The sequence below is a fragment of the Garra rufa genome, chromosome 18 (genome assembly GCF_049309525.1).
Source record: "Garra rufa chromosome 18, GarRuf1.0, whole genome shotgun sequence".
Lineage (NCBI taxonomy): Eukaryota > Metazoa > Chordata > Actinopteri > Cypriniformes > Cyprinidae > Garra > Garra rufa.
Window position 1 is genome coordinate 42,923,669 of NC_133378.1, and position 24,247 is coordinate 42,947,915.

Genomic DNA, 24,247 nt, shown 5'->3' on the forward strand with positions numbered 1-24,247 from the left:
ATTAAGAATCCTTAAAAAAAGAATCACAGGTTCCAAAAAAGTGCAATATTTTCACTATTTAAAATAACTGTTTTCTATTTGAATATATTATAAAATGTAATTTATTCCTGTTATTTTAAAGCTGAACTTTTAGCATCATTACTGCAGTCACATGATCCTTCAGAAATCATTCTAACATTATGAAACATTCATTTTTATTATGATCAATATTTAAAACAGTTGAGTACGTTTTTCTCAGGACTCTTCGATGAATAAAGATCCAAAGATGCATTTTTTTTATTATCTCTAAAATATTTAGATAATTATAGAAATTAATACTTTTATTTAGCAAGGATACTTTAAATTGATGAAATGAAATGACTTTGACTTTTTAATACTTAGTTTGTTTTTAATATGAATAGCAAATATAAAAGCCCTTTCACATATAAATACATAAATTAAACATTTGACTGTTTTTGCTGTATTTTGGATCAAATAAATGCAGACTTGGTGAGCAAAAAATAATAAAAATCTTGCTATTTTGATTGATCAACATTTCCTTTTTTGATTTTACAACAACTATTCTTGATTTTCTCCAATTACTTTCAGTTTTGTACAGAAATATACATAGGAGTATGAAACATTAAAATTAGCTTTAGGTTTTGAATAACTGTGTGTATGTGATAAATCCAATCATATTATGGCAAAGGTGTTTGCAATGCAAGACAAATGTTTGCTTTTGAGACATGTTTGTGATATTTTGAATGCAGAGATTTTAGGCATTTTGCATTTTGTTTTGAAAAACAGAGGCAAGGTTTTGCCAAAAAAAAGTAAAAAGCATAAAAAATCTTACTGTCAAAAACAAACTATATACAGTGTAGTTTAAATTCAGCTGGAGCTTGTGTAGTTTGTGTATATTATATCTGTGTATAATTGTGTATTGATTATGTCTCAGATTGATGATGTCCGCAGAACCTCATGTCCGTGTGGCTCCTGAACCTCTGCGGGTCGATCCGGTCCGAACCACAGAACTGGTCTGCCCCGATCTGGACCTGTCCGTCACTCTCACCCCCGAGCGACCAGCGGAGCGACGCCATCGACAGGTTCAGTCCTGTAAAATACATCCATGAAAAATTAAAATCCAGATGTGTTTGAACAGGTCCAAATAAACTGGACTGGAGTTGAAGACACGACTAACTCTGTGTGTCCACTAGATGATGCTGTGGGGTTTGTCTTTACCCTTGCTGTATTATTACTTTATTTCAGGTGCGTTTTAATGTGAGTCCAGAGCGCAGCGGTCATTCGGAGCCGGATCCGGCCTTCATCACGGTGATCCCAGAACCTAGAAACCATCAGACCACAGCCCGCAAACCTCAACACAAAGACAAGCACGGTGAACAAACACTAGTTTGATATTGTGACGAGACATTATGACTTAATGTCAGTATTAGCTGTGGTTAACAGGCCTTAAATAGTCTTCATTCATCTGTCCACAAATGAAGGCCTCGAAAAGATCTTAAATCAGGGCAGAAAGTCTTTTAAAAATCATTAAGTCATGGCATTAAATGTTGCGTGTGCTGCGACCAAAAATAGGTGAATAAAATAAAACCAGATCAAGACAAACGTTGAAGTTGACTTGAGACCAGAGCTGGACCAGAACATCTGGAAAAGTTTGAAACAAAAAAAAAACATTTGAAACGTTTAAAATTTAAAAAGATTTCCAAGTTTTAAATGTTTTAAGATTGTTTTTCAGTCTGAAGTAGTTTAAAGTAGTTTTAAAAGCTTAATGTTTGATAGATAGCATGTTTCTAGCATGATTAGCAAGTTGCTAGCATGATTAGCAAGTTGCTAGCATGATTCTACCATGATTAGCAAGTTGCTAGCATGATTCTACCATGATTAGCAAGTTACTAGCATGATTCTACCATGATTAGCAAGTTGCTAGCATGATTCTACCATGATTAGCAAGTTACTAGCATGATTCTTACATGATTACCATGTTGTCAGTATGTTTCTAGCATGATTAACAAGTTACTAGCATGATTCTACCATGATTAGCAAGTTACTAGCATGATTCTTACATGATTACCATGTTGTCAGTATGTTTCTAGCATGATTAACAAGTTACTACCATGATTCTACCATGATTAGCAAGTTGCTAGCATGATTCTACCATGATTAGCAAGTTGCTAGCATGATTCTACCATGATTAACAAGTTACTAGCATGATTCTACCATGATTAGCAAGTTGCTAGCATGATTCTACCATGATTAACAAGTTGCTAGCATGATTCTACCATGATTAGCAAGTTACTAGCATGATTCTACCATGATTAACAAGTTGCTAGCATGATTCTACCATGATTAGCAAGTTACTAGCATGATTCTACCATGATTAACAAGTTGCTAGCATGATTCTACCATGATTAGCAAGTTACTAGCATGATTCTTGCATGATTACCATGTTGCCAGTATGTTTCTAGCATGATTAGCAAGTTGCTAGCGTTTTTATAACATGATTAACAAGTTAGCAAATTGGCAGTATGTTTCTAACATGATTAGCATGTTGCTAGCATGATTCTAGCATGTTGCTAACATGATTCTATTACCAAGTTACTAGCATGATTCTAGCATGATTAAAAAGTTTCTAACATGATTACCAAGTTGCTAGCATGATTAGCATGTTGTTAGCATGTTTCTAGCATGATTAACACGTTGCCAGTATATTGCTAGCACGATTAGCTTGTTTTTAGCATGATTACCAAGCAGCTAGCATTTTTCTAACATGATTAACAAGTTGTTAGTATGATTAGCATGTTGTTAGCATGTTTCTAGCACGATTAACACGTTACCAGTATGTTTCTAACATGATTATCAAGTTGCTACTAGCATGATTAGCACGTTGTTAGCATGTTTCTAGCGTCATTAGCAAGTTGCCAGTATGTTGCTAGCACGATTAGCTTGTTTTTAGCATGATTACCAAGCTGCTAGCATTTTTCTAACATGATTAACAAGTTGTTAGTATGATTAGCACGTTGTTAGCATGTTTCTAGCGTGATTAGCAAGTTGCCAGTATGTTGCTAGCACGATTAGCTTGTTTTTAGCATGATTACCAAGCTGCTAGCATTTTTCTAACATGATTAACAAGTTGTTAGTATGATTAGCACGTTGTTAGCATGTTTCTAGCGTCATTAGCAAGTTGCCAGTATGTTGCTAGCACGATTAGCTTGTTTTTAGCATGATTACCAAGCTGCTAGCATTTTTCTAACATGATTAACGAGTTGTTAGTATGATTAGTATGTTGTTAGCAGGTTTCTAACATGATTAGCCTGTTACTAGCATGTTGCTAGCATGATTACCAAGTTGTTAGCATGTTTGTAACATGATTAGCCTGTTACTAGCATGTTGCTAGCATGATTAGAATGTTGTTAGCATTAGTAGCCTGTTGTTAGCATGATTAGCAATTTACTAGCATGTTTCTAGCCTGATTAGCATGTCAATAACATGATTCTAGTTTCTAGGCTTGGTTGGAGAGAGAGAGAGAGAGAGAGAGAGATTAGAAATATTAGAAGAGTTGAAATGACTTTAAATGAATTAGAAATAGTTGACAGAAGGGCAGTTTGAGTCTCAAGGGATTGTGGGAGTTTTGTCAGTGTGAGTTTGAATAGTGTTGAACATTCCCTCAATGTAAGTCTATGGGATTTCTCCCAGTTTTAATCCTCATTTTTAGGAAAAGCGTGAGTTTGGAGTTTAAGAGTTAAAGCTCGAGGAGGAGCAGTTGATTATTTTAGTCTCAGAAGAAGAAGTTTAAATAGCATTTCAGTAAGTCTGCTTTCTCAAGTCTTTATAAACATGTGTCATGAAAATAACTTCACAATGCACAAGGAGCTGATGGAGTTGTTATCATTAGGCGTGTCATTTATGACAATAACATTAACGTGGAGATGATTCATAAGTGCGTGTGCTGTCATGAATCAGTGATGGGAGTCTGCATGTGTGTGTTATTCAGGTCACGAATCAGACAGCGGGAGCGTCCGGGTGACGGAGGGGGCGGAGCTAAACACCACCCTGGCCTTGAGGGCGGAGCTTCAGGAAGTGGAGAACCAGGTGTTTGATCCTGAGAGAGCTGTAAAAGACAAACTGCTGAGTTCAAGCCTCACGAAGAACCACGTCGGCAGCAAAGCAGCAGAGGGTGAGACGCTACAGTGTTAATCATTCACAATCAATTAAGACTAAATGATCACTCTTTTTCTTCTTTTCTACAGGGCTGAATTTCCCTCGCTCTCAGCACTTGTACCGGGCCTTAGTCAGTGTCAGCCTATCACGCGATCAGCTCATTAGCCAGGCGCTACAGGATAGGCCAGCGATGGCCCCGCCCACAGTCAGCCAGACCAATAAGGTCAGAGTTGTGTTTGTGTCAGTGTTTCAGTGTAAGGTGTGAATAATGGAGTAATAAACCACTAAATAAATGTAAAATCTGAGAAATAGGTCTTATAAAACTGGCAAAAGATGCTGACTTTTAATTACATTTATGATAAGTAATACATAGAATAATTAAGGACTACAGAAGCACATATACATATAAATATAACTTTTTATTAATTTACTTAAATATCTATTTCTTGCTCACTGTGGTTGTCTGTATATATACATACATATTAAGATTTTTAATGGTCTTTAAAGACGTTTCTTCTGCTCATCAAGGCTGCGTTCATGGTGTCCGCGGATCCTTAAAGTCTTAAAAAGTCTTAAATAGCGTTTTCCTAATATGTGACCCTGGAGCACAAAACCAGTCTTAAGTCACTGGGGTATATTTGTAGCAATAGCCAAAAATACATTGCATGGGTCAAAATTTTTGATTTTTCTTTTATGCCAAAAATCATTAAGATATTAAGTAAAGTTCATGTTCCATGAAGATTTTTTGTAAAATTCCTACTGTAAATATATCAAAATGTAATTTTTGATTTGTAATATGCATTGCTAAGAACTTCATTTGGACAACTTTAAAGGTGATTTTCTCAGTATTTTTGATTTTTTTGCACCCTCAGATTTTTGATTTCAAATAGATGTATCTCAGCCAAATATTGTCCGATCCTAACAAACCAGACATCGACAGAAAGCTTATTTATTGAGCTTTCATATGATGTATAAATCTCAGTTTTGTCAAATTTAACCTTATGACTGGTTTTGTGGTCCAGGGTCGAATATAAGGCCTTAAAAAGACTTAAAAAGTCTTAAATTCAGTTTTGATAGGTCTTAAATAGTTTTGGTCACATTTCCGCTAAAATATCTTCAGCCTTCATTACTTAATTTAGGTCCTGATGGAAAATTTCAGGTAAAGCATAAAAAAACGCCTTTCTAACAGTCTTTTTACATCCATTTTGACCGCTCCCAGCCGGACCGAACAAACCGCCTGATAAAGGCTACGTTTACATTAATCCGGATACATTTGAAAACAGAGTTTTCACTTTAAAACGCTCTCCGTCCACACTAGCGTTTCCAAGCGTTTTCCAAAAGTTTCCCATCCACACTGAAACGTAGGAAAACATCGAATTCGTATCATAGATATCTATTGGTACAGTATGCGTCACATGACTATAAATATGCGTCATCGTTTTCAAAAGCCTCGTTTTCACAGTCCACACTACAACGTGAAAACGTTTTCAAGTTTATCCACTTTGGCCGGAGTTTTTAGAAATAATCATTTTCTGTGATAAAAACGGGGTTTTCGTGTAAATGAGAGGCCAAACCGCTGGGAAATATCTGCGTCTTCCCTTCGTGTAAACGGGATCTAAAACTGAAGTGACAAATAACCAGCGAAGCATTGAAAGGCAAGAAAGATTCCTATTCGAATACATTCAACATAAACAGCAATTGACAATGGATAGTGTATTTCTGGTCTATTTGTGACATACTTTAATACAAACGAACATATAGAGAAACTCTAAAGAAACACACTTAGGGAACAATTGAAAATGTGTAGTTTATTTATAACATGATATGTGACCCTGGAGCACAAAACCAGTCTTAAGTCGCTGGGGTATATTTGTAGCAATAGCCAAAAATGCATTGTATGGGTCAAAATTATAGATTTTTCTTTTATGTCAAAAATCATTAGGAAATTAAGTAAAGATCATGTTCCATGAAGATTTTTTGTAAAATCCCTACTGTAAAACTATCAAAATGTAATTTTTGATTAGTAATATGCATTGCTAAGAACTTAATTTGGACAACTTTAAAGGTGATTTTCTCAATATTTTGATTTTTTCCACCTTTAAATTTCAGATTTTCAAATAGTTGTATCTCGACCAAATATTGTCCTATCCTAACAAACCATACATCAATAGAAAGCTTATTTATTGAGCTTTCATATGGTGCATATATCTCAGTTTTGTCAAATTTAACCTTATGACTGGTTTTGTGGTCCAGGGTCACATATAGTTCAGTAATATACCAAAGGAGCTTTTTGCTGAATATTCTCACGATTACAAATGTTACATTCATTTTAGTTCAATAAACTAGTTAGTCAAGTAGCTACTTACATTTTAGACAAGTATTTACTGTTTTGTTCTGTTACACCAACGACAATATTTCCAAAACAAGGATGACAGCAGAAGTAGCACATTCTCCAAGCAACGTTTTACCACCAACTTAAATGATCAGTTGAAATGACTCAATAACTCGCTCATTCAGTGACTTACCGCCACCTGCTGGTAGTTGACTATGTTTAAAAGAATGCATCCCCACCCCAACATTTCTAATTTGTACATTCATAAAAGTATTGAAAACATTAGTGTCATAACATGTTTTATTGCACTTTTAATTTTGCAGTGTAAATGATGTAATCTGTCTGCTAACAGCCATAGAGAATTTGATCAATTGTAACAATTTCAAAGGTGATGCAAACATTTCAAAAGTTAAAAAAGGCCTTTATAAAGGTAAATAAAATCTCTAAGTGGTAGTTTTATGGTGACATTTGTGTGGAATAGTATCTGCTGATATGAAAAGTTCACTGTATATCGTAGTAATAAATATAATTTATGACAGCCATGAAATTTTGTTTACTTTTTACATTTAAACACATTAAATATTACAGATATGCATGCAATATAATGTGTATTTCCATTACAGGTTTAGGTCTTAAATTTCATATAAGGTCTTAAAAAGTCTTAAATTTCCCTTGTTCATATCTGCAGATACCATGTGCGTTTATTTGGTTAAAAATACAGAAACAATTATAATATTGTGAAATATTTTTAGTATTTAAAATAACCACTTTCTGTTTAATTATACTTTAAAATGTAATTTATTTCTGTGATGCGCAGCTGAATTTTCAGCATCATTACTGCAGTCTTCAGTGTCACATGATCCTTCAGAAATCATTCTAATAAACTGATTTATTATTTTTATTGTCAATGTTGAAAACAGTTGTGCGACTTAATATTTTTTGGAACCTTTTTCAGGATTTCCTTTGATCAATAAAAAGTTCAAAAGAACAGCATTTATTCCAAATATAAATCTTTTCTAACAATATAAGTCTTTACTATCACTTTTTAATCAACTTAACACAACCTTGGTGAATACAGTGGTGTGTATTGTTAGAAAACCTTTCTGTTTTAAATAAATGCTGTTCTTTTGAACCTTTTATTGATCAAGGAAATCCTGAAAAAAGTATCACATTTCTAAAATTCAACTTTTCTTACAAATTTTAATGTATATTAATATATATTGTTTTACATCGTAATAATATTTCACAATAATATTTTTTTTCTGTTTCTTTAATATCTTCCCTCTCTCATTTTCCCCTTTCCTCTTATAGAATCATATGTGCTATTCTTTTAATCAGCTGTACGCTGTATTTATTAAGTGTTAAGCTAGTATTCGATGTAGTGAAGGTAGGGTTGCAAAATTCCAGGAAAGTTTCCATGGGAATTAACGGGAATTAATGGGAATAAACTGGAAATTTGCAAAGTTGCAGGATCTAGGAACTTAAATGTAGTTGAGAAAAATAATCTTGGTTAAAACAACTAGATTTAATGCAATTTCAGTTGAATTTCCAGTAAATCAGAAATGAAAAATCTAAGCACTATTTCTGTCAATTTATGCTCAATCAAGCTGCGATGCACTTTCTTTTAACTTCTGCTTCTGGTCAAAAGTTGATGTTTTTCATTTATGTATTTATTATTTATTTCTTTATATACAAAAAAAAAACTTTTTACAGGGTTCTTTGATCAATAAAAATAATAATAAAAAAGAACAACATTTATTTAAAACAGAAATCCTTTTTAACAATACACTGCAGTTGTTACTCTACCGTTTTGTTCTTTCTTTGAAAGAAATTAATACTTTTAGTCAACAAGGATGTTAAATTAATAAAGATATTAAACACTGATATTGTTCAAAAAGATTTCAGTTTTGATTAAATGCTTTTCTTTTTAAGTTTCTATTTGTAAATCCTGAAAAAAGTAGATTAAAAAAAAATACAGTTTTTAAAAAATTGTATTGGTTTGCATGCATGTCAGCTTATCATGTGTCACAATAACCTTTTAATAAAAGAAATCATTCTGATTTATTCTGACACCGATTTATTATCAGTGTTGGAAACAGTTGTGCTACTTAATCATACTTTATGACACTTAAGTGATACTTTTTCATGATTCTTTGATCAATACAAGGTTCAAAAGAGCAGCATTTATTTAAAATAGAAAACTTTTGTAACAAAGTTTGGGGTCTGTAATTTTTTTTTTTTTTTTTTTTTTTTGAAAAGTTAATACCTTTATTCAGCAAGGATGAGTTAAATTGGTAAAAAGTGATAGCAAAGACTTTATATTGTTAGAAAAGATTTATACTTGGAATAAATCCTGTTCCTTTAAACTTCTTATTCATCAAATAATCCTGAAAAAAGAATCAAAGGTTGCAAAAATAAAAAATGTTTCTAACATTGATAATTCTAATAATAAATCAGTATATTAAAATGATTTCTGAAAGATCATGTGACACTGAAGACTGCAGTTACAATGCTGAAATATTAGCTTTGCATCAAAGAAATAAATTACATTTGAAAGTATAATCAAACAGAAAGTGGTTATTTTAAATAGTAAAAATATTTCACAATTTTACAGCTTCCTTTTGTATTTTTAATCAAATAAATGCAGTCTTGATGAGCAGAAGAGAAACAAATTTTTCATTTTTTTTATTACTTGTATTGGTTTGCATGCATGTCAGCTTATGATCAAACCAACTTTTTACATTCATATTTGTTTATGATACAGTTTCCTCAATTTTTTTATTAGTTCCCATAAATTCTTGTTAAGTTTTCAAATTAGAATATTTTCAAAGTTCCCACACAATTTACCAGAAATGTGCAACCCTAATTGTAAGTAGCCCATGATGAAGCAGGTTTGTTGTTCACTGTGGTTTGTTTGTGTTTGTGTGTAGTTCTCATCTCAGCCTCTAGAGGCCCCTGATCTACAACCGTTCTACAGTCCTGACAAGATGCTCAGAGAGACCCCACTGTTGCCAGGCGACCGCATCCCTTTGCCCCGCCCACGGCCTGTACCTAGACCCGCCCACACAACCTTTCACCTACATCATCGACACAAACTCTGGGAGTCATGAACTCTGTGAGAGAGAGAGAGAGTGTGTGTCTGTGAGAGAGAGAGAGAGAGAGAGAGAGAGAGAGAGAGAGAGAGAGTGTGTGTGTCTGTGAGAGAGAGAGAGAGTGTGTGTCTGTGAGAGAGAGAGAGAGAAAGAGATTCATTTTGCTTCATTGTATATTAATGTATTGGTTTTTTTTTTAAGCCTAGCTTGAATTAATTTAATAGCAATAAATATGGGATTATTTAAATATTAAATTGGCTCTGAGTAAATATGCAAACACACTCTTGCTGGAAGAAATCTTGTGCACAGCTGCTTAACGTTCAGCAGGGTCAGTCATTAAAGCGATCAATCCACAAATTAATTACTGTGAGTCAGCAAGAGCACAGACATCATGAGCTGATTTCTCTGCTCGTCTGCGCTGAATGTTTACAAGATTGAATCCTGGGGGAAAAATCGGACATAATTTTCACCAAACTCAAAAGAAAAGAAATTTAAGAAATTTTTATTTATGTTATTTTTTGTACAATTTTACAGTGTATTTTATTTAGTTAGCTGTTATTTTTACTGAATCAAAATAACCCAATTGCAGTTTGATTGAGATTAATTGGAATGCACAATGAAAAAACATAATTTTTTAAAAATTGTTAAAAACGGAGAAAAAATATATTTTTTGCAAATTAACTTTTCAACTCTATTTTGCACGAAAAAATATTATTTTTTGCATCTTGACAGTTTTCATAATTAAGCCCATTAACCCCCATATTCAAGTCTTTATGTATATAATGCATTATAAAATAATATTAATGCATTAATTATGATTTGTAATGTACCATGCCCTAATGAATAACTAAGTTTAGTAAATAAAGTTAATTAAAAAACGATAAATTTTAGACACAATATGAAATCTGCAAGTATTGTTATGCATTTAAACTTTGCTTACAATTATTTATAAAAAAAATAGCATCCATTATAACATACACTGCTGCTCAAAAGAGCATTTATTTGATTAAAAATACAGAAAAAAGCTGTAATATTGTGAAATGTTAATGCAATTTCAAATAGTGGTTTTCTATTTTAATACACTGTAAAATAAATTTTATTCCTGTGATGCAAAGCTGAATTTTCAGCCTCATTACTGCAGTCTTCAGCGTCACATGATCCTTCAGAAATCATTCTAATATACTGATTTATTATCAATGTTGTCAATAAAAGGTTCAAAAGAACAGCATCTATTTAAAATAGATAACTTTTGTAACAATAAACACCTCGTTCAAAGTTTAGGGTCAGTACATTTTTTTTTCCTTTTTTTTTTTTTTTGAAAGAAATTAATACTTGTATTCAGTATTCATAAAAATACAGAAAAAAGCTGTAATATTGTGAAATGTCAATGCAATTTAAAATGTCGGTTTTCTGTTTTAATATACTGTAAAATAAAATTTATTCCTGTGATAAAAGCTGAATTTTCAGCATCATTACTCCAGTTTGAACGGCAGTGTATATAATGCATTATAAAAGAATATTTAATGCATTAATTATGATTTGTAATAATGCACCTTATATGCGTTGTGTAAGCTCAAGTTTAGAAAATAATAAAATAGAAAATAAAAAAAAATTACAAATTTTAGACATAATAAGGACTCAACTTGTTTATAAAATATATAATTGATTATAACATGCATAATGAATATTTTTCTAATGCATTTTACATAAAGGCTTCAAGTAGTGTTACTGTGAATTATTCAGTTAATTACACAAACTGAGTACTACAAATACTAGTATAGTTTATAGTGAATTTACACAATTTAAATCTTATTTTTATGGCATTACTGTAATAAAAATTAGGTTTATGTTCAGGAAGGTTTGAAGATTCTAAACCATCATGAAATTAAAATATTTAAATAGCATGGAGTATGTTTCATTTCATACTTAATGCCATTTCATCCTATAAATATAGTATTATTGCATGTGCTACTGTAGTTTATGCTTAGTGTACATGCAAAGTTTCTTTCACAAGCACCTTTTTTATTCTGTGGTGGAAAAAGAACAACCAATACAAGATATAAACTCGAAATTGCAAGAAAAAAAATCAGATTTTATATCTAACAACTCAAAACTTTCTTTCTCGCAATTCAAAGGAATTACATGCATCCACGAGGAAAAAAAATTATATCACTCAGTTAATATAATTCATATATCTCGTAATTCTGACTTTTTTCTCAGACTTTATATATTCTGATGAAGTCAGAACTAAGAAAAAGCCTAATTTGTGAGATTAAAAAGTTGCACATAGCGTTTTTTTTCTGTGACAGAAACAAAAAGACAATAGAATTGCGAGATATAAACTTGTAATTGTGAGAACAAAATTCGAAATTCTGAGTTTATATCTTAGAATTTTGACTTGATGTATCTGATAATTATGACTTTTTTTCTACAATTGTGTTTATGTCTCACGGTTCTTTTTATATCGCATATTCTGACTAATTTTAAAACTAATTTAAACTTCAAACTATTTCAGACTGAAAATCATCAAACTTTGAAAACTTTTTAGACGTTTTTTTTTTTTTTTTTTTTTTTTTTTTTGCTTTTCAAATGTTTTCAAACTTTCTGGTCCATCTTTCTCAGCCTTTGTCTTGACAAACTTTTTTTTAATCTAGTTTACTAATGCTAGCTTAGATCCATTAAATACTACACTGTAAAAAAAAATTACATTTTACAGTATTTATTTTTTTTTTTTTACAGTTTTCACTTTGATTTACAGGTAAATACCGTAATTTCATGAACTGATATAATGTCAATGTACCAACCTTTTGAAGTACTGAAATCTTTTTTGTACCTTTTGTAATTCACTGATAACCACCAAAAACATGTGGTGATAAGAAATTCACAAGATGAAGCAAAGTTTATCACAAACAGCTTTTGTTGTTGAAATCAACATTCACTTAGAATTATACGTGATTTAAGTACTTTTTGTTATTAATTGTGACCCTGGAGCACAAAACCAGTCGTAAGTAGCACAAGGTATATTTGTACAAAATTATTGATTTCATACCAAAAATCATTAGGATATTAAGATCATGTTCCATGAAAATATGTAGTAAATTTCAATATCAATATTTAATATTTGATTAGTAAAATGCATTGTTAAGAACTTCATTTGGACAACTTCAAAGGCGATTTCCTTAATTTATTTTTTTTATTTTTTTTTGCACCCTCAGATTGCAGATTTGAGAACAGGTGCATCTCAGCCAAATATTGTCCTATCCTAACAAACCAGACATCAAAAGAAAGCTTATTTATTCAGGTTTCAATTGATGTATTAATCTCAATTTTCAAAAAATGACCCTTATGACTGGTTTTGTGGACAAGGTTCGCCATTCATATAGTCTAATGTAGGTAGCTCACATCTTAACAAGAGAAAGCTTACTGTAATGTGTTTTTGATTTGGTAAGCGTCTGATTTGGTGTGAGCTGTGAGCAGGAGTGGATGGCGTGTTCCTCCTGTGTTCCTCTGAATGTTCAAGCAGCTGTAAGTGAGTGTGATCGAGTGGATTCGATCTGTTCCTGTTCTGTCGGAGGTGGCACTGATGTCCAGCGGTGGGAGGCACAGAGCGAGACTCGGCTGTCCTCAACGCACATTCAGTAGTGGACCATCATCAGGATGAAGCCCTGAGCGGCTCTGAGCTCTGACGGAGACATGGACGTGCTGGAAGGATCCGGGTACGAATCTGAATCTGGATCGGGTTGGTGCTGGAGCTGTGGGAACGGGTCGGATTGGGAAGACCAGTCTCTCTTCAGCGACACGGAGCTGGTGGTGTTGACGACGCTGTGTGTGCCGCTGCTGCTGCTCGGCCTGCTGGGAAACGCCCTGACCATTCTGGTGGTGTGGCGACGCCCACAAATGAGAAGCACCACCTACCTGTACCTGAGCAGCATGGCCGTATCAGACATCCTCATCCTGCTGCTCATGCCTCTGGATCTCTATAAGGTATATTCACTATCACAGTCTTCACCTGCATTCCTGTTGGTTGCCATAAGAATTGCATATCATAAACTTCTGCTTAACTGTGAGGTTGCTGTACATGTGTCTAGGCATGTATTATTAGTATTCATTCTATTTTCTTGCAGCTTTGAGGTTCTATCTCACAATTTAGTTTTTTTTTTTTTTTTTTTTTTGCAACTCTCTGAAGAAAAAAATCAGACTCGCAATTGTAAAAAAAATCTGAATTGCAAGCAAAAAATACAAGCGCCTTTTTTATTATGTGATGATAAACAACCACTGCAAGATATAAACTTCAAACTAAGTCAGATTTGCGAAATTGACTCTTCTTATATCTCAGAATTGTATTTAATGTATCTCGTCATTATGATTTTTTTTTTTCCTCAATTTGGTGTTTATATCTCGCAGTTCACTCTTTATATTTTGCAATTCTGTCAAAAGAATTGTGAGAAAAAAAGTTTGCAAGCACCTTTTTTTATTCTGTGGCAGAAAAAGAACCAATGCAAGATATAAACTCAAAGTTGCAGGAACAAAATTCTGTTTATATCTCACAATTTAAACTTCAGCGTTTGTGAGAAATGCTTTTCTCACACTTTATATCTTGCTTTTCAGATAAAGTCAAAATTGTGAGGCAAAAAAGCCTCATTTGTGAGATTTACAAAAATTATATTTAAAAGTCAATAAATTGTGAAAAGCACAATTTCCATTTTTTTTTTATTCTGTGGCAGAAAAACAACCAATGCAAGATATAAAACTTAAGCATTTGTGAAAAAAAAAAATTCTCAATTTTTTTCTCAGACTTTATATCTTGCTTTTCAGAAAAAGTCAAAATTGTGAGAGAAAAAAAAGCATCATTTGTGAGATTTAAAAAATTATATTTATTCTGTGGTAGAAGCAAAAGACAGCAGAATTGCGAGATATGAACTCATAATTATGAGAACAAAATTTGGAATTGTGAGTTTATATCTCAGAATTTCATGCATCTCATAATTATGACTTTTTTTCCCTAAAATTGTGTTTATATCTCACAATTCTCTCTTTATGTCAAAAGCCAGAATTGTGAGAAAAAAAAATGGCAAGCACCTTATTCCGCTTAACTCTGGCATTTCCAGTGGGCGAATTGCTGATAATTGTTGTCAGGTTTCTGTACATGTGTCTAGGCATGTATTATTAGTATTAATAATATTTTCTTGCAGCTTTGAGGTTCTATCTCAAAATTTAGTTTTTTTTTTTTTTGTTTTTTTTTTGCAACTCTCTGAAGAAAAAAATCAGACTCGCAATTGTAAAAAAAATCTGAATTGCAAGCAAAAAATGCAAGTGCCTTATTTATTATGTGATGATAAAAACAACCACTGCAAGATATAAACTTCAAACTTAGTTAGATTTGCGAAATTGTCTCTTCTTATATCTCAGAATTGTATTTAATGTATCTCGTAATTATTTTTTTTCCCTCAATTTTATGTTTATATCTCCCAGTTCTCTCTTTATATTTTGCAATTCTGTCAAAAGTCAGAATTGTGAGAAAAAAAGTTTGCAAGCACCTTTTTTTATTCTGTGGCAGAAAAAGAACCAATGCAAGATATAAACTCAAAGTTGCAGGAACAAATTCTGTTTATATCTCACAATTCAAACTTCAGCATTTGTGTTAAATGCTTTTTCTCACACTTTATATCTTGCTTTTCAGATAAAGTCAAAATTGTGAGGCAAAAAAGCCTCATTTGTGAGATTTACAAAAATTATATTTAAAAGTCAATAAATTGTGAAAAGCACAATTCCAATTTTTTTTTTTATTCTGTGGCAGAAAAACAACCAATGCAAGATATAAAACTTAAGCATTTGTGGAAAAAAAAAATTCTCAATTTTTTCTCAGACTTTATATCTTGCTTTTCAGAAAAAGTCAAAATTGTGAGAAAAAAAAAGCATCATTTGTGAGATTTAAAAAAAAATATATTTATTCTGTGGTAGAAGTAAAAAGACAGCAGAATTGCGAGATATGAACTCATAATTATGAGAACAAAATTTGGAATTGTGAGTTTATATCTCAGAATTTCATGTGTCTCATAATTATGACTTTTTTTCCCTAAAATTGTGTTTATATCTCACGATTCTCTCTTTATGTCAAAAGCCAGAATTGTAAAAAAAAAATGGCACCTTATTCCGCTTAACTCTGGCATTTCCAGTGGGCGAATTGCTGATAATTGTTGTCAGGTTTCTGTACATGTGTCTAGGCATGTATTATTAGTATTAATAATATTTTCTCACAATTTTGAATTTCTATCTCACAATTTAGTTGTTTGTTGTTGTTTTTGCAACTCAGATTTCCAATTGTAAAAAAAAACAAAAAACTGAATTGCAAGCAAAAAATGCAAGCACTTTTTTTATTATGTGGTAAAAAAAAACAACCAATGCAAAATACTAAAAGAAACTCATAATTGTGAGAACAAAATGTAGAATTCTGAGTTTATATCTCACAATTTTGATTCAGAAGTCAGAATTGCGACATTGCATTTGTGAGAAACTTTCTCAGAATTGGAGTTTATATCTCACAGTTCTGACTTCATATCTTGCTCTCCAGAAGTCAGAACTGAGATTAATTGTATTAATTCTGTGGCAAAGGCAAAAAGACAATAGAATTGTGAGATATAAACTCGTAATTGTGAGAACAAAATTCTGAATTCTGAGTTTATATCTTAGAAATTTGACTTAAAGTATCTGTATTATTACTTTTTTTTCCCTAAAAAGATGTTTAGGTCTCATAGTTCTCTCTTTTGTAATAAAAAAAAAAGGTGCTTGCACATTTTTTTCTAACAATGCTGACTTTTATAAACTCAAAATTGCAAGAGCAAAATTCTGATTTTATATCTAACAATTCAAAACTTTTTTCTTGCAATTCCAAAGAAATTGCATGCATTCATAAGAAAAAAATGTGTATCACACAATCGTGACTTAATATATAATATTATATCTCACACTTCTGACTTTATATCTTGCTTTTCACTAGGTTTATATCTCACAAATTGAACTTCAGAAGTCAGAATTGCAATATTGATTCACATTTGCGAGAAAAAACTTTTTCAGTATTATTTCTCAGACTTCATATCTTGCTTTTCAGATTATAAAAACAGTAAAGGCAAATTCGCAAATCTTTTAAAAAAAAGTCAGAATTGCAAGATGTAATTTCTCGCAATTCTGACGTTTTTGATCAAAATTCAGAGATTATATCACAATTCAGTTTTTTTGTTTCCTTCGTGGAATAAAAAAAAAAGGTCTGCATTTAAAGTCACTCTAGAGATGTTCAACTGGGATTAGGACTTTGCTTTCTGCAGACCAGTTAAGTTTTTCCAAACTGACAATCATTTTTATTGATCTTTTAATGGAAGGTAATTGCGACTTTTATCTCACACTATTTTTTTCTCGCAATTGCAAGTTTACATCTCACAATTCTGACTATTTTTCTCGGAACTGCGAGATATAAACGCACAATTGCAAAATATAAAGTCAAATTTTTGAGGAGGAAAAGATTGATATGTTAAAAAAAATAAAATTAATTGACTTAATTTCTCAGAATTACGAGTTTATATCTTGCCGTTCTGACTTTATAACTCGCAATTGTCAGAATTATGAGTTTGTATCACGCATTTCACCTCGAAAGTCATAAATTATGTCATAAAATCGGCCACAAACATTATCCCTGCGCAATCTCATGTGTGGCATCTTAACTCACTGTCATGCATTGTGTGCAAAATATTTCTTTGCCCTCTTCATGTTTTGTCAATTTTCTCCACTGCTAACGAAACTCTTAAGCCTCTTAAAGGGGTCATCGGATGGCCATTTTCCACAAGTTGATATGACTCTTTACGGTCTTAATGAAAAGTCTATAATATACTTTGGTTACAAATTCTCAATAGTAGTGCAAAAAAAACACTCTTTTACCTTGTCAAAATCAGCTCTGCAAAAAATCAACTCATTTTACTGCAAGGCCCCTTTAAATGCAAATGAGCTCTGCTTGCCCCGCCCCTCTCTGATGTAGGATTATGAGCCGTAATGTTTATTTTAGCCGCGTTTAGTGGCAAAACTTGCCAACAAGCACATTATTAAGAAAGGCCATTCACAAAGATGCATAAAAAATCTTTATACTCACTTCTGCTGTGGGTGAAGCTGCATCATGAACGATTCACACGAACACAGAGGCATATTCAGAGCGGATTGTGCTTTCCTTTTAAAAGTGAAAGTAACGTTTTCCTCTGCATCTTCAGTAAATGACGACTGCTCTGTTCATTATTACATCCAACAACAGAACACCTCAATCGCTCAATTAGAGTCTTCCTCTGCACCTGAGTCACACAATGGAGATCAGAGTCGGACTGTTTGAGCTCGATGAGGGCGGGGCTAAGGTAAGACGCTCATGTCAATCAACTGTGTGTCGTCACACCCACAAGAAGCTGAGAATGAGCTGATTTTAAAAAGGTGATATTACTTTTAAAGATTAAAAAAATGCCACTGGGTGGATTTTTCTCACTGTAGGGTGGTTGTGTTCACAAACTGACAACACACATTAATGTTCAAACAACTTGGAAAAGTTAGATTTGCATCCGATGACCCCTTTAAAATCGCTCGTCCGTACTCCTAACAATTTTGTACCTTGAGGCCTCTTTTAAGGGTTACTAGGATCTTTTCTTTAATTTTCTTAGAATTTTGTCACTAGTAGCAACTCTTTGCACTAAGATTTTTTTATGAATATGGGCCCAGGTTTTTGTAGTTTTCCTTTATTTTTTTTAACATGTGATACCGTCTGTTGTGGTTTTGTCTTGCAGCTGTGGCGGTTTCGTCCGTGGCTGCTGGGTGAGGCGGTGTGCAAGCTGTCGATGTTTGTGGGAGAATGCTGCACGTTCTCGTCCATCCTCCACATGACGGCTCTGGGGGCGGAGCGATACCTGGCCGTCTGCTTCCCCCTCCGCGCGCGTCTGCTGGTCACCAGGGGGCGTGTCCGCGTGCTGATCGCGGGGCTGTGGGGCGTGGCTATGCTCAGCGCGGGGCCGGTGTTCGCTTTGGTGGGCGTGGAGCAGTTTGAGGGCGGAGCCAGCGAGTGCCGCTGTACGCAGTACGCACTGACCTCCGGTCTCCTCAAAGCCATGCTGTGGCTCTCCAACCTCTACTTCATCTGTCCGCTCACCATCCTCTCCCTCCTCTACGGCCTCATCGCCCGCCGACTGCACCTGCGCGCGCACACGCACCGCGACAAAACACACCGACAGACCCTCCGCATGATGGGTGAGGATTACGGCTAATAATGCCATTTGATGTTGGATCCTTCACCATTACATACTTACTGTTATTTTAGATTTATTATGTTTTTTCAAACTGTTGTATGTTTTTGTCATCTTTATTTTTTTTTTTGTTAAATATATCTATATGTTTGTATTATTTTTTGTATATATTGTTTTAGTTAGTTTAGTACATCTACTTGCACTAAATAAAAATATATATTTTTATTTTTTATTTTATTTCAGGTAAACGTTAATTTGATTTCAAATTTAAATTCAAATTTGATTTCAAATTTAAATTCAAATATGATTTCAAATTTAAATTCAAATTTGATTTCAAATTTAAATTCAAATTTGATTTTAATTTGACAAAAAAATATATATTTTTAGTTATTTTTGTTATATGTATTTTTTATTTTTGTTATTTTAGTGCAAGTTGAATTAAATTACTTCTTTCAAGTAACAAACTGTTTTTGTTAAATATGTTTATGTAGTTTTTATTATTATTTTTGTTGTTTATTTACATTTTTGGTTGGTTTGTTTGGTGAAATATCTGTATAGGTATTTTTATTTTAGTTTTAATTATTTTAGTGCAAGTCAAACTAAATAAAAATGAGTTGTTTTGGCAACTAGCTGAAATTGTTTTTATTTTCCTCATTTTTGTTTTAGTTATTTTAGTTAATGTTTATTTGATTTTTAACAAATGTTTTTGTTATTGTTTACTTTTTTAGTTTTAGTTATTTCAGTACAAGTTAAACTGAATAAAAATGAGTTGTTTTGATTTTCATATACTTTTATACTTTTTTTATTTCAGTTATTATTTCATTACCATTATTTTGAGTGACAACTTTTAGGTAAAATACTTTTTACTTTTTTAGTAATTTTTAAAGTTATTTTGGTACATCAAGTTAGGCTAAATTAAAATCAAAAAGTTGTGTTGCTATATATATATATATTTTTTTTTTAAGATTTCAAGTAACAGTTTTTGTAATTTTTATTAGCTGCAGTATTATTGTATTATTTATGTCTGTAGTTTTTATTTAGCTGATTTTGGTTTTAGTTATTTTAGTTGAACTAAGTGACAATTAGTTGCTTTGACAACTAGCTGAAATATTTTGTACTTTTTTTTATTTTAGTTAGCATTTTATTTTGAGTGACAACTGTTTTTATTAAATTACTTTTTATTTTTAGAGTTATTTTTGTTACGCTAAATTAAAATTAGTTGTGTTGCTATTTTTATTTTATTTCAGTTTAAGATTTCAAGTAACAATTTTTTGTCATTTTTATTAGATACAGTATTTTTTTTATATTCAACTTTAGTAGTTATGTCTGTAGTTTTTATTTTCCTCATTTTTGTTTTATTTAGTTTTTTGTTTTATGTAGTTATTTTAGTTGAACTAACTGAAATTAGTTGCTTTGGCAACTAGCTGAAATATTTTTTTTTTAAGTTAACATTTATTTGATTTGTAACAAATGATTTTGTTTTTTATTGTTTACATTTAAGTTACATTTTTTAAATTACTTCAAATTAGTTGCGTTGCTATTTTTTTTTTTTTTTTTTTTTGTGAAGATTTCAAGTAACACAAATGTTTTTATTTTTTTATTTTAATTTTTTAAATTTTAGTTGAACTAAGTAAAAATCTCCTTGGAGTTAATTATTTCAAGTAAAAAAAAATTTTTAAATAATTTATTTTAGTTTTAGTTGACTATAACGACCCTGCATCAAACCAGTATGTTGTGTAAATTACATTTTGTAGCCAAACTCTTCCTCTGAAGTGCATCTGAACGTGGTGTTGTTGTTTTTCTGCTCAGTGGTGATCGTGCTGGTGTTCATCTTGTGCTGGCTGCCGTTCCACGTGAGCCGGACGCTGTTTTCGGTGTCGGACGCCAGCGGTCAGCTGTATTACATCAGTCAGTACTTTAATCTGGTGTCTTTAGTGCTGTTTTACGTCAGCGCCGCCGTCAATCCTCTGCTGTATAACATCATGTCCGCTCGCTACCGCGCCAACGTCCTCGCCATGCTGCGGCTAACCGTGGGCTCCACGGACGAGCTGCGCCACAGGGCCCGCACCTCCCCGCTGACCGCCTCTCACTCCAGCACTCACTTCTAACCACCGCCTCTTCAAACGACAAGACTCTAGAGGTTTGTTACGGCCACATGAATGCAGCCAAGCCTGTTTATGTTTACTTGTTGCATTTGTGTATTTAGGGTCAGCACTGTCCCTTTTGTGTCCTGCAGATTGAACAATGAAATATCTACAAATTGACAGATCACTGAGCCTTTTAGCAGCACTATATGTATTTAATTGTATTTAATCTTTTGAATTGTATTTATTGTGCTGGATGGGGCTTATTGCGTGGATATTGAATAAATGGCTGTTCTTTGTGACACTGTTGATGATGTTTTACGAAAGCAATAGTGCTTTGAGGGATGAAGATGCTGCTGCTTTATGATGAGATGATTGATCATTTACAGCTGCTGCTCTTATGGATCCACACATGTGAACGTCAGGTAAATTATTAATATTTTAAGATTTCTAATTTTAATTTGTTTCTGTGGTTTATGTTCTCTGTGTATACTTTTAATAAGGTATGTGATGAAGACGAGCTGTAAATGTAAATAATGATGGCTCGCTCGCAGAAGCACTTTCGTGCAAGGTGAAATTTCTCTAACCATGCCAGAAAGTTCGTTCACAGTGAAGAATATACAAATGCACCTAAAAATGACAAAATTAGCGCTGTCAAATGAACGCGTTAATAACGGGTTATTATTGCGTTAATAACGCAAATTAATTTTATTAACGTGCACGACTAAGGCAGCGCGCATTTTTGTTTGACCCATTCCCAAGCCCATAGTTAAAGGGATAGTTCACCCAAAAATGAAAATGTGATGTTTATAAACATAAAATGTTCATTTTTGGGTGAACTGTCCCTTTAAGTCCGAAAATCTCGTCCGAAATTTCTGCACGTTAAAAAATAAATGCAACCCTTACGTTGTGTCAATCATTGTTTACACACTGCCTCCGAAACTTTCGTCCATCATAAAAAGTTTGGATCAAGTTAGATTTTCTGCATTTTGGTATCCGTAGCAAACATTTTGATAGGAACGGATGAAAAACAAAACTCGTTTCAGATTCAGTGTCCAATGACCTTTAATGTGACACTTGTGTGGTTAATTATTTTATTTATTTATTTATTTAATATTGACAGTAAGAAAATGTGACCCTGGACCACAAAACTAGTCATAAGGGTTCATTTTTTTTTCATAAATCAACTTTGCATTAATGTATGGTTTGTTCTTAGCAATGCATATTAGGCCTACTAATCAAAAATTAAGTTTTGATATAACGTTATTTACAGTAGGAAATTTACAAAATATCTTCATGGAACATGATCTTAATATCCTAATGATGTTTGTCATAAAAGAAAAATCGATAATTTTTTATTTTTGTAATTGAAATCTATTGACAGAAATAGATAAAGTGCTATAAAAGAAAGACTTAACAGTGTCTTTTGGGTGTTTTCTTTCCACTAGTCTGAAAAAACACTTTATGAAACACCAAAAAGCCCAAAATCTCAAAGTGGACAGGTGCATGAAAAAAAGTGTTTTGCCTGCAGTGTCTCCCCTTAAACAACCTGAATAGTTTTTAAGTAGAAACATAGTTTTAAATAAAAATAACATCAATTCAAAAATCACTTACGTACCTCAACGTTTAATTTTTGTCGAACATTCCTCCTGAGGTAATTTACTCCCACTTCTTCATATTTCACACAACGTAATTGAAATCATTTTATTTACAGGAATTATTGAAGTGCTCAAATAGATTAACAGATAGGACTAAATTCAGAGAATTGGTCCGGTTTCAGCTCCAGGGTCTCCAGACTTGTGTAGCGTGTGTGAGTAGATCCGGGTTCGGTGAAGTGTCGAGTCGGTTCCGGTGTTCGGTTCTCGGCCGTCGGTGCTGTACCGCGTCTGTGGTGCTGAAGAAGCGCCTGATTTCCCGAACACAAGCCGCGTATCCCGCACAGAACCGACTCCAATCATCTGACACAGCAAAACAGTTTTCAAAAGATTTGTACTATTTTATATATTTATACGTTTTTCCTGTAGGCTACATTAACCCTTGTGCGTTCAAAAAAAAGTTACACATGGGTGCAAAATGGACAAAAATGTCCATGTTCAAAAACCGTCATTAAAAATGATTTATTAATATTGTTTTCCACTTTCACTGATGTCAATTTTTTTAACCAGCATCTGTTCTATCCATAAATACCAAACATTTATTAATTTTCAGAATTGTAACCCTTTAAATGCTGGTTTGTTTACATAATGGCACAGGTGTTTTTTTTTTTTTTTTAATGAAAAAATGAAAAATAGTAGTTAATTTCCATGTACTAAATGCTAAGCAGAATTTCTTTGCTTATTAGATTCTTGGGTGTGTCAGTGAAGAACAACAACATTCATTTTGAGTCAATTATATTTTTATGTATAGATTTTTAAAAAATGTATATGCCAAATTTGAAACAAAAAAATGGCACGATCTAGTAAAAAATGGTAGAAATGTAAAATTTGAAGCTGATAGAATCAATGCCTATTAGCAAATATTGCATCATTTTATAGTCAAAGGCCTGGGTTAAGAAATTGCAGTTTTAATGGGTTTCAATGTGGACATTTTTGTCCTTAAGGTCCTGAGTGTGAGTATTTTTTTGTACGGAGGGTAAAATTGATTTTTTTTTTTTTTGAAGGAAATGAGGGTGAAATATTACAATTTTAATAGAAATAAACACCTGAGCCTAAATGTATGCAGTTGGCATTAACACAGGCACACTTATAACAAAAAACAAAACTGAAATGGACAAAAATATATATAAGGTTGCACAAGGGTTATGCTTGTATTATTATCAATGTATTAATTATAAATAAATTATTTATTTAAGGGGAGACACTGCAGGCAAAAAAAAGTTTTTTCTTGCACCTATCAAGTTTTTTGGTTTATCATAAAGTGTTTTTTTCACACTAGTGGAAAGAAAACACCCAAAAGACACTGTTAAGTGTTTCTTTTATAGCACTTTATCTATTTGTGTCAATAGATTTCAATTACAATACAGATTTTTAAAGTCCTACACTAAGCCACAAATCTCCACTTTAGTAGCACTTGCACACCAAACTTTACATTTTTAATTCCTGTCTATATCCTGAAGGTTTTTACAGAGGGGTTTGTTCATTTATAATTGGCTTGATTTTATACAACATTTTATTCCCCCAAAGTAGTAAAATTGTTTTAAGTATTTTCTGAATTATGAGGAAAGGAGACCCAAAATTCCCTCTGTAAAAACTTGACTCTAATATGTCAAAAAAAAATAAATAAACAAGACTTTTGAAACTGCCTTCATCCAGTGTTTAGATT

The 24,247-nt window shown here is 32.6% G+C and overlaps 2 protein-coding genes across 2 annotated transcripts; both read left to right on the forward strand.

Annotated features, from left to right (window-relative positions):
- Window positions 1–938: 938 nt before the first annotated feature.
- ppp1r35 (protein phosphatase 1, regulatory subunit 35) lies at window positions 939–11,010 on the forward strand. Its single transcript, XM_073823787.1, has 5 exons — window positions 939–1,082; window positions 1,246–1,372; window positions 3,989–4,171; window positions 4,245–4,378; window positions 9,418–11,010. Exons 1-5 carry the CDS (start codon window positions 939–941, stop codon window positions 9,595–9,597), a joined length of 768 nt encoding a protein of 255 aa, XP_073679888.1. The 3' UTR covers window positions 9,598–11,010.
- Window positions 11,011–12,406: 1,396 nt separating this feature from the next.
- LOC141291104 (growth hormone secretagogue receptor type 1) lies at window positions 12,407–21,228 on the forward strand. Its single transcript, XM_073823275.1, has 3 exons — window positions 12,407–13,563; window positions 18,390–18,846; window positions 20,652–21,228. Exons 1-3 carry the CDS (start codon window positions 13,273–13,275, stop codon window positions 20,948–20,950), a joined length of 1,047 nt encoding a protein of 348 aa, XP_073679376.1. The 5' UTR covers window positions 12,407–13,272; the 3' UTR covers window positions 20,951–21,228.
- The last annotated feature ends 3,019 nt before the right edge of the window (window positions 21,229–24,247 follow it).